This window comes from Amphibalanus amphitrite, unplaced genomic scaffold (assembly GCF_019059575.1).
Source record: "Amphibalanus amphitrite isolate SeventyFive unplaced genomic scaffold, NRLGWU_Aamphi_draft 000985F_arrow, whole genome shotgun sequence".
NCBI lineage: Eukaryota > Metazoa > Arthropoda > Thecostraca > Balanomorpha > Balanidae > Amphibalanus > Amphibalanus amphitrite.
Window position 1 is genome coordinate 148,643 of NW_024882479.1, and position 13,881 is coordinate 162,523.

General features: G+C 45.2%; 1 protein-coding gene across 2 annotated transcripts in view; it reads right to left on the minus strand.

Annotated features, from left to right (window-relative positions):
• Positions 1-2,965: 2,965 nt before the first annotated feature.
• LOC122368884 overlaps positions 2,966-13,881 on the minus strand; it is a 44,503-nt gene continuing 33,587 nt past the window's right edge. The window contains exons 2-6 of one of the 2 annotated variants that reach the window (XM_043343196.1): positions 10,256-10,369; positions 7,646-7,771; positions 6,688-6,966; positions 4,115-4,231; positions 2,966-3,468 (exon numbers count right to left, since the gene is read on the minus strand). In XM_043343196.1, the coding sequence (XP_043199131.1) occupies positions 3,299-3,468; positions 4,115-4,231; positions 6,688-6,966; positions 7,646-7,771; positions 10,256-10,352 (789 nt within the window). In that variant the 5' untranslated portion in view covers positions 10,353-10,369 and the 3' untranslated portion in view covers positions 2,966-3,298. Of the gene's footprint in view, positions 3,469-4,114; positions 4,232-6,687; positions 6,967-7,432; positions 7,772-10,255; positions 10,370-13,881 lie in introns of both variants that reach the window. The other variant, XM_043343194.1, reaches the window with a different exon arrangement.

Genomic DNA, 13,881 nt, shown 5'->3' on the forward strand with positions numbered 1-13,881 from the left:
TAGGCGAGTAGTTTTGGGTATGCTACCAGACCATCGACTAGTTCAATTGTTTACCCATTATATTAGATGTAATACACAATACACACCCTTCCATGGAATCGTATATTTCTGTATAACACAGGCTCACCCACCCCGGTGCGCCTCACTCCAGTGGGTCACGTGACCCTGGTTTGCCTCACACCAGTGGATCACGTGACCCCAGTGCGCCTCACTGCAGTGGGTCACTCATCACGTGCCCCCGGTGCTCCTCACGCCAGTCGGATCACGTGACCCCGGTGCACCTCGCTGCAGTGGATCACGTGACCCCGGTTCGCTTCTTTCCAGTGGGTCACGTGACCCTCTGACCCCGGGCGGTTGGAAGGACCCGTTTCTGCTGGGTTGAGGTCAATATGCCAGTGCTACTGCTCACCCCGACTGATCTGATCTGGCACAGAGGCTGGAGATAGCCCTGATACAAAGATAGAGAATGGTCCGATAGCCTGGAGAAAGGTGGCCTACCTGGTGCATTTAAAACGGTTATGGTGCTGCACGAATGCACCGTTCCGTGTTTCCATCCTCAGGATACAGAAGTCCTTCTCCTCCTCACCACAACCCCCTCCGGGCTGGACAGGCAACTTTATCTTGATGCGGGCTGTTCGCTTGGAGCGGCACCGCTGCTCCCGAGGAGTGCACCCCGTAGGCGGATGCAGTGATTACCTTGGGGCTGGGTGGCCTGTCCTCTGGACGGGCTCAGCCCCGGTGACTTACTAGGGTGCCTGCCCAGACCAATGTCTCCCCCTATACCTATCCTATCATCCTCCCGGCTCTGAAATGGTCTAATCGGACCGAAAGGCCCCCCCCCCCCCCAAAAGAAAACTGCGCGAATGGGTCGCACGGACACAAATCACAGTCATGCTAACGATGTACATACAATGTAACTTATGTGCATATAAAAACAAAACAAAATTCACTTCAAGTATTTTACGATATCTCGGAGAACCCAATAAACATGTACTATAGTTCGTTTTTTTTTTCAAAAGGACGCTGGCTCCAAGTATGTTTTTCAAACAAGCACGTGTTTTAGCGAGCAAAACGAGCAAAAACTGAACTTGAGAAAATCGAACGTCGACTAATTTTAACATGTGATTTCTTCCCGATAATTTCCATATGTGCGTTTTGGAGCCAGATATGAGAACAGTGGTGACGTCATGCTGTCGAACATGTATTGCAATGTAACGTATAACTATCATGGACGGAACCGCTTACTCGATTATAAGCTCGGCAACAGTGAAAACTAAGTTTCACCCAAATTCGTTGACACTTGTCCCATTGCACGGACATTTGGGTGCCTGCTGCCACCAGTGACGTCATATAGTATGTTCATTTTTAAGAAATAATTTCCAGCTACTTACCGTGCACAATTTGAAATCGATTATTTTTTTCGGTAAGAAATTCTTGGCCAGACACTGAAGCTGCCAAAACTCACGTGAGAGCTTCGATATTGAACTTTGAGCCAGCGTCCTTTTGAAAAAAAAACGAACTATAGTCCCAATTCCAGCTCTAAGCTTTTGTTCGAACGAAAATAGTTTACTTTTCTTCCATATCAAATGTGCGCTTTGATTCAGGTTGCAAGCGGTCCCAAGACCTGATTCTACGAAGTCTTCGTTTAAAAAAGCTGGCTGATGCAGCGAAAAAAAAAACATAATAAACCTAAAGCATTTAACCCGCGCCCCACTGGGGTTTGCGTATAACACGCCCTACTGGGGGGGGGCTATTCATAGCCCCCCCCTCCTAACTCCGAAACTACAGGGCCGATCGTCAAAATTCAAACGGCGTCTGATAGCCCCGGAAAACTGTCGCGCAAAACCTAATTTCATTGACCTCGAGGTCACCGATGACGTCACAGGTCAGGTCAAAGTAAAAATTATTAGAATTTTGCTTGTTCACGTTTTGGGCTCTGGCCGCCGTCTTACAAGTCAGATCAGGCTCATTTTTGGATCACACACTCGTGAACAGATGCTCTAGATACCCCGAGGATACCAAACTTGTACTTTGATTTTCAGGTCAAGGTCAGGTCATCACAGGTCACGAAAATATTATATCATGCGTCGGTCACGTGACATATGTTTTATGGTCCATTTAGGCCAGAAATTTCGAATGTGATGTCGTCTGTGTCATTCGAGGTCATTTTGAGTCGAATTTAGCTTAGGTCAGGTCACTTTCAGGTCAAAAAAGGTCAAATTTTGAAGTTAAAATTTTTCAACAAAAAAGGTGTCTATTGGATGCAGTGTGAGCTCAGGAACACGATGGTGCTATTTATATTGGCGTACGATGTCAAATTCGTGCTGAAATATTGATTTGAAAAATTAATAATTGTGAATTTTTTGCAATAATGCGTAAAACTTGGCCATTTTTGAAGATATTTAGCTAAAACTTGCTAGAGTTAGTCATAATAATGCGTTCTATCACATATATTCCGGTTTTTTTTTTCGAAAAATCAAAACTTTTTGAAAAAAAATGTAAAAATATAATTTTTTTATTTTATTATATTAAATTTTCCAAATTTTCAAAATTTCGAAAATCCGAGATGGCAGTTTGATAGCGCAGTCTATTCTGAGTCCTCTCATGCAAAGAAATTGGATCTAGCTTAAAAACTGAGCTCTTGGGAGCGATTGCCGTGGTTCAATGTTTTGCGTCGAAATCGGCCGAACATGACGTCACTCTGACGTCATTTCCGGCCGATCTATGGTAGTTACGAAGTTAAAATTTTAACAAAAGGTGTCAAATTGATGCAGCCGAAGGTACTGAAAGTTTGGCGTCGATACGTCAAGTGGTTTGGAAGTTATTGCAGAAAAACGGGAGGGGGGCTACAAATAGCCCCCCCCCCCCAGTGGGGCGCGGGTTAAGGCACATAAGGATTGAATAATGATAAAGATTGTGGCGTCATTTCATTTCGAGTTCATGTACTCAAATAAACACTGACACATACAAGCCACTGTTGTTTATTTATGCGGCAAATAAAGTGGTTACAAGATGTCACGATACTTCAGTTTCGGTTCCATATTGTCTTGAAGAAGCCAAGATTATGAAAGCGTCGAACATATTTCCAAACCGTAGTACCTATTATTTGACATTGCTGACATGCTTCAGTAGATAACCTATCGTCCTAATGCACACAAGATATAGTCTCCGTCTAAAATATACAAATGCTATCAGTTCTCATGGTAAAGGCCAGCTCAACGCGACAGATCGCGGTATAATCATTTCTGCTTCCGTTTTTCGACATTTTATCACGTTTTTCAATAAGGGTGATAATCGTTTATATTCCAACGGGCCGAACGCACTTGCTGACTGTGAGACAGGGGTCGTAGCAGCACTTTGTGGTGGGCTCTCGACACTGGTAGTCGTTACTGCAGGACGGGGGAAGGGGCCCGCTGGGCAGAGGGGGACACCGCGACTGGTCCACCACCGGGCACTGACCGCGACGACCTGGGGGCAGAGAGGGGGAGGGGTCAGATACAGGACACTGACCTGGGGAGGGGGGTCAGATACAGGATACTGACCTGGGGAGAGGAGGAGGTCAGATACAGGATACTGACCTGGGGAGAGAGGGGTTAGATACTAGGCACTGACCTGGGGCAGATGGAGGGGGTGGGGTGGGGTCAGATACAGGACACTGACCTGGGGAGAGGGGTTAGATACCGTATCTAACCCGTCTCATGGGGGTTAGATACGGCATCGGGTCATACTGACCGTGACGACATGGGGGCAGAGAGGGGGGTTAGAAGGTCAGATGCGGTATACGGAACGCGGAAGACGCGGTTAGAGGCAGTCAGATGCAGGACTCTAACTCGGTGAAAGACGTGGTTAGAAGATCAGATACGTCAGAAGGTCAGACACAAAACACTGACATGGGTGACGAGGACGCCATAACAGCAGCAGCGTTCCGGCTCCAGCCAATTTCCAACATTCTCCAGCATGTCTCACGATTCGCACTGTTGCCCATTTTTTCCCCCAATATTCCCACTCACTAGACACTAGCGTTCCGGTGTTAGTCCCACTTACTGGACAGCAGCACCTCGGTGTTAATCATTCACCAGCATTCCCCAAGTTTTCCCCAGTATTCCCCACTTACTGGAGAGCAGCGTTCCAGTTCCAGCAGTTCCGTCCACATAGTGGCCGGGGCCGTGTTTTCTCTGGATCAGAAAAGTCTCCATATTTTGGGCGTTAGGAGGAGAATGCGCCTGCAAACCTGCAAAAAAAAGAAGAAAGACACATGATAAAATGTCCCATAACGTCGCAAGAGACGGTAGAGTCACGTGATTTAGAGATGCATTGGAATGTGAAAATCGCGAAGGTCGTGTCACATGTGACACAAGCTGGGGCATGTTTTGTTACTACAAATAACGCTCAGCAAAGAAGGAGCATTGCTCTTTTGGCGGAAAGAAATGCGCAATGATAAGCGCGTTTACAAACAACATGCGGAATCCGGAAATTTGAAATGTACCTTGTTTACACTGCAGCTTACCTGACCGGCCAGATAGTTTGCAAACTAAGTGCGCTGCAAACTAGCTAGGCGCTCAATTATTTTATCCTGACCAGCCATGTAGTTTCCAAACTAACTAGTTACACTGCAAACTAGCTGGCCGTTCATTTATTGTATACATACTACTTGAAGGATGCAAACTACCTAGTTTCGCGTACTTCGCGAGGGAATTAGATATGCGAAATAGACGATCTAGTGGCGATAATTGATCGATGATTCCAATGTCGATCACATGGTTACAGTAGCTAGAAAAGCGAAGCTCTGCGCTCCTTCGAATGATAACATTTTCAATTCCTATTGATTTATTTAAGCAAAACAACTCTTTGACAGGCTTCCTTTCGGAGTAGTCGGGTGTTCCGGCATTGATGGCCGGGACTGTCGATCTGCCGTGCAGTCGCTCGGCCTTGTATCAGTCAGTTATGTATCTGAATGACCAGCATGCGACGTGTCACATTGAAAATCAAAGTAAAATATTTCCATGACATGTGTCACAGTCGGGGTGTTCCTGCACTTGTCTGCACTGCAGGCCCCGTTTTCTACATTTCCATAGATGACCGATTGCACTCCAAGCTAGCTATACTACACCACACGAGGGATGGTTAAAGGACAACCACAAAGGTCAGCTGGGGGTTCCCCGGGCATGTATAGGCGGGGGCGTCTGGGCGTTGATACGACCCCTGCCGTATTCCCCGGGTGAGGGGTTTGTTTAAACATTATTTAAATATATGTTATCGTCGAGTGATGCTTTTTTGGTGACAATTTTTTATTAGAAAGACAGATCGAATGGGAAAAATCGTTTTACATCGAAACTACAAGACCGTTTGTTCTGTAAAAGAAAAATGAAATATTATTCAATTATTTTATCAAATCCCGAGTGCCTTCGACGTAGAAGAAACATGTGCCACGGCGGCCTGGCGCACCTTCGACTTAGAAGGGCGAGACCGATGGCGCCCAAATTTGGTACCGCGTTTGGCAGTCGGCTGAAACGAGACCCAGCACAGGCCTGCGGTCTCAGTCGCAGCACACATCAATTTCTATTGCGATTTTCCAAACGTCTTGGACTTTGGAGGAAGTGTAGCTTGAGCTGGTGACGTAGATTAAAACACATTTTAACAATTATTTTGTTGATATACATTATTATACAAAAGGTGGTTTTCCTGCACAGGCTTGAACCACGTACTTGTAACGTTTCGTTATAGCTGCAGTGCAAAATAACTAACAGGCTAGCAGCTAACTGCAAAAATAGTTAAACAATTTTACTTAGCTAGGTATTTTGATGCAAGAGTCCACTTGCCCAGAACCCTCAGGTCAGGGGTCGGCAAATATTGGGGCCTGCCCTCTCTGGGGGTAACATAACTCTTCGGCAGGAGTATTGAGGGTCGCTGGGCAAACCATCATCATTTCAGTATTAATTATTTACACCAATTGAGTTAGTGTATTTGAATGCATCGAATTGACCTTCTGGCTTGGCATGATCTCGAGTAAGAGGTCACAGATAAAGGTCATTTTATATCCAGGTCATTATCGTTTAGAGGTCTAAAAATGATTACCTCGGAGACATTGAAATATGTGATGAGACACGGTTATCATTACCGGAGTAATTTATGAAAAACCGGAATGGTTCATTCTTTTAAGGAGGGATTCATCCTACACCTGAACAAGTGTGAAGGTTAATTGTAGGAGCAATGGGGTCTGATGGGTGCAAGTAATGACCCTATTCGGCATAAAAAACACCCTGGGGGACCAACCGACCACAGCTTGATGACATTCAAAAAGGTTTGCTCTACCAGCGATTACTAACAATTAATTGATCAATATGTTGAATCACCGTTCAATTATTGACACTGGGTCGTCTATTTAGCATCATACAGGTATGATACAGGTACGTACGGAACTTACATACTCGTACTTAGGGAACTTGTCAGGTCTGCCAAGTTCCGTTGCAAAATAACTCGGTATTTCGTATGCCTACCTAGTTAGTTTGCAGAGCAACTGAGCGGTCAGTTGGTTTGCTACCTAACAATCGACATACACGTCACGTATAAATTTTGAGCACAAGCTGACAAGCCGGACTTTGTTACGAGCAACCACTACACAAAATGTAATAAATTCTTTCAAAAAAAGTCAGATGGTACCAAAATTAGTACGGAAACACTACTTACCGTGACTTGTCACCACGATGCCTATGGGAGAGGCCGACGTTGTTCTGGTGGATCCCCGAAGACCACTGCCGCCGCTGCCGCTGCCTTTAGTGATGCTGCTGAGAAACACATTGCGGCTCGGTTTCTGCTGGAAGCGGCTCAATCCACTAAGCACGCTTTTCGTTCCGACAGAATTGTCTCGCGTTGTCTGCTTGATTTGGAAGATTTGGCGCGTTATTGAGTTGAGTTTGGAGTTTTGGAAGAATTGTCTTCTAGGAGGAGAGCGAAGATGCTGCCGAGCTGAAATGGTCAAATACCTATCGTTAGCATCAGATGAAAATCAACGAAAAATACACCTTAAATGTGTGACTAAAATTAGGCTTGTATTAATTGCATGAAACACACAAACGTCTTTTGAAAGTGCCATATTTTATCAACCGTTTTTATAATGTAGACCGAACTGGTACTTGTGATTTAGGATCGGTAGGCATTCATGTAAGGGACATGATCAGACGTGTTGTATGTAAATGCAGTAAGATACACCAATCTGCATATGCAGATGCATCTTTGCATATTTATCTCGGAATGTGTGACCTGAAGCCATTTTCTGGTTGATATACGTCAGTACAATATAAATATTAAACACAATCACCTCTAAACATATGCAAACATAGGCCTACCGTGAACTCTGAACAGTGTGCAAATTATGAATTGTCACGAACACCAAGGCCATCACATTGACCTTGCTGCTGAGGCCCAAACATACTTGATTTATTTCTGATGTTCTTTAGCGCTGCAAAAATGCCCGTCCGACCGAGTGCACTTCCGCCGGTCACGCTGCGTCGAGCACCGTGATTGGTCGGCGCGAACCTCTTGCGGCCGCTCTGATTGGTCGACACAGTGTGACGGCCTCGCTGATTGGTCGAGCCGGTGAGCCGCGACTGCTGATTGGCCGGCTGGCTGGTGTGCGGTACGATACCTTGGAAAGGTAGAATGTCGAACTGTCGCCCGCTGAAAACTGCAAATCCCACACTTCCGGGAAGGCTCTGACGAGGCACCAGAGACCTCCGCGTGCGGCCAGCCGGCTTGTCCATTGGTGACGTCACTGGGGGAAAAAAGATAGTAATGTCACATCGGTGATTAACCCGCGCCCTGCTGGGGGTTTGAACACCCCCCTTGTGGTTTTTCGCGAATATCTCAAAAACGGCGGCGCGGAGCGCCGCCGTTTTTGGTACACCTTATCATACATCAATTCTACACATGTTGTTAAAATTTCAGACCAAGGTCATTCAAGGTCAGGTCACCAGGTCACTTGAAGTGACCTCACCTCATAAAAAGTTTCAATGTCTGTCATAGCTACACCGAGTGACCGATCGCTTTGAAACTTTCAGCGATTGCTAAGAGCAATAGCATGTACAAAATGTATATCTCAGAATTTTGATATCGATGACCTAAGGTCAGGTCAATTTTGCGACCTCCCCATTATAAGTCAATGGGAGAAAATTGAAATGCGCCTGTTTTGGACGAAAGACATTATAAACACTCCCAAACACTGAATTACAAGTGGTTTAGACACACTGAACATGAAAATGGTGTCCGTGACCCCTGTTTATGCCCTGAGGTCATCTTAGGTCACGAATGGTATCTAACAGTTTTTCGCAAATAACTTTTGATAGAGGCATGCTAGAGCGATGAAAACGCCTTAGATGTGTTCCGCTCGACGATACGGATCGACTGATATGCAACATGACCCTTTCCGGTCAGCTCATGACCTTGACCTGAGGTCAAATTTTCAAGTTGACCTTTCAAGGTCAAGTTATAGTTCATTCGATGCGTCTTGACGAGAGGAACACGATGCCGGTAAAAGTAAGCTCGTACAAGGCTTGGGTCAAAAGTTATTGCAGGAAAACTGTTTCCGAAAAAATCGGCTATTTTTGCAGTTGTTGCCCCCTGCAGGCAAAACCGTTGACGTTAGGTCAAATCTGAGAGAATTACTCAGAAAGGGCGTTAATAGGGCTATCGAATGCGCTTTTCCGCGGCGCTGTAGCTCTATTGGTTCCCGAGTTATGCGTTGGCTTCTTGGAAATTTTCGACATTCGACCTGGAAATCGGCGAAATTTTGCCTTCAATGACCTCTGGTGACCTGACCTTTGACCTGACCAAAAAATTGACCGAAGTGATTTCCTCATTATTTTTGACGCTCTTTCGAACGCCGCCTTCTGCGTATCGCTACGTGGCCCAGGAGCCGAGTTAGAAGGGGGGGGTGTTCAAACACCCCCCCCCCCCAGCAGGGCGTGGAAATCCAGGACCCCCAGCCGGGCGCGGGTTAAAAAACTGCATTTAAGATACCTAAAGGCTTAAGTCTTAGTCATAACCAAACTTCGCTCTTTTTTCTCACTAATTTATGGATGAGTTCTCGTGCAACTTACAATTAGATTAATAAAAATGCATTCATTCAGTACCTAATACACCCAAAGCATTTTTTTTTCAAAAAGACACAACAGCCAGTAAAAAAGAGGGACAGGCACAAACAACATTAACCCGCGAGTTGCTGGGGGGGGCGTTAAACGCCCCCACTTTTTTTCGCCGGGCCATAGCATAAAAACGGCGCGCCGCAGGCGCGCCAAATTTTGGCTACCTGTAGGGAATTGATTGAAGTTTATTCTGCCAAAGTTTCAAAAAAATCGATCGGAAAATTTTTGAGATATCGAGGTTTTAGTGACGTCATGATTTCTGAGTTTTCGACCAAAAACGGCATATGTTCAAAAAATCATATAAAATCACAGAATAGACATACAGACATGCCGTAAACGCCATTAGACTGCCAATACCATGCACAATCAGATGGCTATCTTCGATTATTGATTATCGTTCCGCATTTTCCAAAATCTTGAACTGAATCTTGGCAATTTCTCGTGACTACTTCACGACCATGATACATGCATTTCTTAAATTGAACTTTTTGAGCCAAACACGTACACATATGATAAAATGAATGTCACCATCGTGTTCTACGCCCCAAATTACCCATAAAACATGTGTCACAGGCTGCGAATATCAGTTTTGATTTTCGGTGATATGTGCCTACCCGGTTGACCTGACCTTGACCCTGACCTATGCTTGATTGACCCCTACATGGAGCTGACACTCTTGTAGGCCTTATATGATGGATTGTGCACTGTTTTGACAGAGTTTATGACGAGAGGCGCCCATTGCGAAGTCCTGAAATCCATGCAACTGAAAGCCCGATTTCAGGTGTTTGACCTGACCTTGACCCGACCTGTGACCTCAAAATTCAACTTTAAAGTACTCATCTGAAGCGTCTCGTCGCGTTCTTTCGTTTGCCGCCTCGTGCGTTTCGCTGCGCCTATTGGTTCTCGAGTTATCGGCTGGGGGCGTTTAACGCCCCCCCCCCCCCCAGCAAACGGTGGGTGGCGAAATACCCCAGCAACTGCCGGGTTAATTAGCTTAATCTAGGCAAGAATGCTTACGTTCACAGAAAAGAAATAATTGTACAATTTTAGACAAATGGCAAAAGCTCACTCAAAGAGCCAAGTTCGATATTCGCGGTTATGTTTTATACACCCACCTAGCGGCGAACGGTGTAAGTTGAGGTTCAACGATTCACCACCAGGGACACTGCTGGCCATTATAAGGCAGAGAAGTTGAAGCATCATTAAAACCATGGTGGTGGAAAAACAACCTGAAACGAAAAGGACAAATCGTTAGCACCCTCAAGGATTCGTTTCAATCCATGACTACGTTTGTAGCTGGGTGTGTGATACTTGCTGACGTTTAGATAAATAAATACATATATGCATACATACATTAACATACATATTTTTTTGTGCAAGGGTGGTTGACCTATTTTGGTGGCAGAGCTATGAAAAAGAGGAAACAGAGAGAGGGTAAGGGATGAGCATACAACGCATATAGGTTTTTAGAGGTTATCTCCCTTTCTCTATGTCTTCTTCTGTACAGGCTCGCGTTTTTCTCTCTTGTCTATTTCCTAGTGCTCATGAATTCGTTTTGATAGTACAACTCTTTGTTTCTAGATTTCATTCGTAGAATTTCGTAAGTAAATTTAATAGTGAGACCCGAATCTATGATGTGTGCTGCAGGCTGCAGATGTGCGCTGCGCCAACTGGGCAGCAGCAGCACTCGCAGTTCTTCACCATCCTACCACAATGTCCCGTATCCTATCCGTATCCTTGCCATAGTAATGTGTTTCGATCTCATATTCACCTCAACTGAAAAGCCACGATGCGTGTGGATGTTGTGGTATGCATAAATAAGAAAATCAAAACAATATTCGATGATCTGTGATCATAAGTATTATCCATGTGTAAGTGCATTGGGAATGTATGTGCAATGGGAAATGGCACCTCGGCTCTTACTCATATATAACTCATATATAAAATTTCCCCCCGCTTTTGAAGGACTATTCTTTCCCCGAGGCTCCAATAGAGAACTATTGTTGCGTGCGTTGCTTTGTGCATGTTTCGTAGGAAATGACGATTGTGGTCAAACCAAGGACTGGTTAGAAAGTATGGTGAGGTGAAAGCGTAATGGCATTGGCACGCCAAATATTCGTGACGGAAGTATAAAACAAGGTGTTGCCATGGACGGTAAAACATACGTTAAAAAACGCTAAAAATCCATAACTAACGTGTTGCCATGGCAACCATGATTGTTCAGGAAAATGGACTACGCCTAAGCAACATTTTGAGAGAATGTGTTGTCCGATACTTTTGTCGGTAGGTCCTTAATTACATCAGGGATTAGGTACTACACAGTAAAAAATGTTTACTAATTTCATAGTTATCCGGCCTCTTTTCACTACAAAGATTGCCAGTAGACTTTGCAGTCTACTCCCATTTTGTTGGGAGTAGACTGCCACTTTGTTAGTGAAAAGTGGCTGGATAACTAGGAAATTAGTGAACTTTTTTTTACAGTGTAGCAATCAGGGTTGGCTGGTATAAGTAAATGGCAAAGGACGATGGCGTCTAGTACATCGTTTGACGTAGACCGAAAAAGAAAGCCAACTTTCAACAGAACAATGCCCACTGCCCAGGCTCGCATCCATTGAAGAAGCATCACTACTCACAAGTGCCAAGCAGGAAACATTTCTGAATAGATGACGATTCCATATGCCGAAAATCCCAAACCTGATAGCTGCAACATGGCAAAGAATGACAGCACAATACAATTAATTTGCATGAGAGCGGTGATCAGCCATGGCTGACCGCGTTTTGCAAACAAATATGATGGGGTGAATGACCCGTGGGTCGGTAGACGGACAAGTCTATGAGGGTAAGTTAACAGAGAGTGGGGTCGTTGTAAGTATTCAATGTGTCAACGATAGGTGAAAGGTTATTGAGAACGCCGATATGGACGCTGTACTGTTCAATGTTTTTCGTTACAGAAGCAATAGTTGGAAATGAATATTTTAACTACCGAATAATGTCATGCATTTGTTTCAGGAAACGCTGTTTAACCCGCGCCCTGCTGGGGGGGGGGGGGTGTTTGAACCCCCCACCCCCTTGTGGTTTTTCGCGAATATCTCAAAAACGGCGGCGCGGAGCGCCGCCGTTTTTAGTACACCTTATCATACATCAATTCTACACATGTCAAAATTTCAGGCCAAGGTCATTCAAGGTCAGGTCACCAGGTCTCACCTCATAAAAAGTTTCAATGTCTGTCATAGCTACACCGAGTGACCGATCGCTTTGAAACTTTCAGCGATTGCTAAGAGCAATAGCATGTACAAAATGTATATCTCAGAATTTTGATATCGATGTCCTAAGGTCAGGTCAATTTTGCGACCTCCCCATTATAAGTCAATGGGAGAAAATTGAAATGCGCTTCTTTTGGACGAAAGACATTATAAACACTCCCAAACACTGAATTACAAGTGGTTTAGACACACTGAACATGAAAATGGTGTCCGTGACCCCTATTTATGCCCTGAGGTCATCTTAGGTCACGAATGGTATCTAACAGATTTTCGCAAATAACTTTTGCTAGAGGCATGCTAGAGCAATGAAAACACCTTAGATGTGTTGAGCTCGACGATACGGATCGACTGATATGCAACATGACCCTTTCCGGTCAGGTCATGACCTTGACCTGAGGTCAAATTTTCAAGTTGACCTTTCAAGGTCAAGTTATAGTTCATTCGATGCGTCTTGTCGAGAGGAACACGATGCCGGTAACAAAAAGCTCGTACATGGCTTGGGTCAAAAGTTATTGCAGAAAAACTGTTTCCGAAAAAATCGGCTATTTTTGCAGTTTTTGCCCCCTGCAGGCAAAACCGTTGACGTTAGGTCAAATCTGAGAAAATTGGTCAGAAAGGGCGTTAATAGGGCTATCGAATGCGCTTTTCCGCGGCGCTGTAGCTCTATTGGTTCCCGAGTTATGCGCTGGCTTCTTGGAAATTTTCGACATTCGACCTGGAAATCGGCGAAATTTTGCCTTCAATGACCTCTGGTGACCTGACCTTTGACCTGACCAAAAAATTGACCGAAGTGGTTTCGTCATTATTTTTGACGCTCTTTCGAACGCCGCCTTCCGCGTATCGCTACGTGGCCCAGGAGCCGAGTTAGAAGGGGGGGGGTGTTCAAACACCCCCCCCCCAGCAGGGCGTGGAAATCCAGGACCCCCAGCCGGGCGCGGGTTAAGGCAGCGAAGCCAGTGGCGGGGGAACACCTCTAATCGTAAGGAGGGGGGGGGGGGGTACTGCCGACTTTTGGCCCCTTTCTTTCCATGCAACGCCCATAGGGCCATAGGGTTATAATGGTTATGATGCAAAAATCAAAAGGGGGCACAGTGCCCCGGTGCCCCCCCCCCCTGTTCCCCCGCGCGCCTATGAGCTAAGCTACGCGTCTGCGCTGTAGGTTTCGGTAATGCCTGGCTGCTTACCTATAGTGTCAAAACGAGACCGTTAACCGCTCGGCTATACCATACATTCAGCAGCAGACAAATCTCGCATCGACAACGGAATTTGCATTAGCATAACCAAGAATGCCGTTTTGCAATAGCATTTAGTTGTCCATATCTTTTGCACCATTTTGAGAACGTGTGCCTCAGGATTAAAACTCAGCTAATAGCCCAGCAGACGCAGTTATCTAACATGAGCAAATTACTGATAAATTACTGACACCGGCTTTCCCAACACAATTCTGTTATCATACCACATCGATGACAAAATGTGGT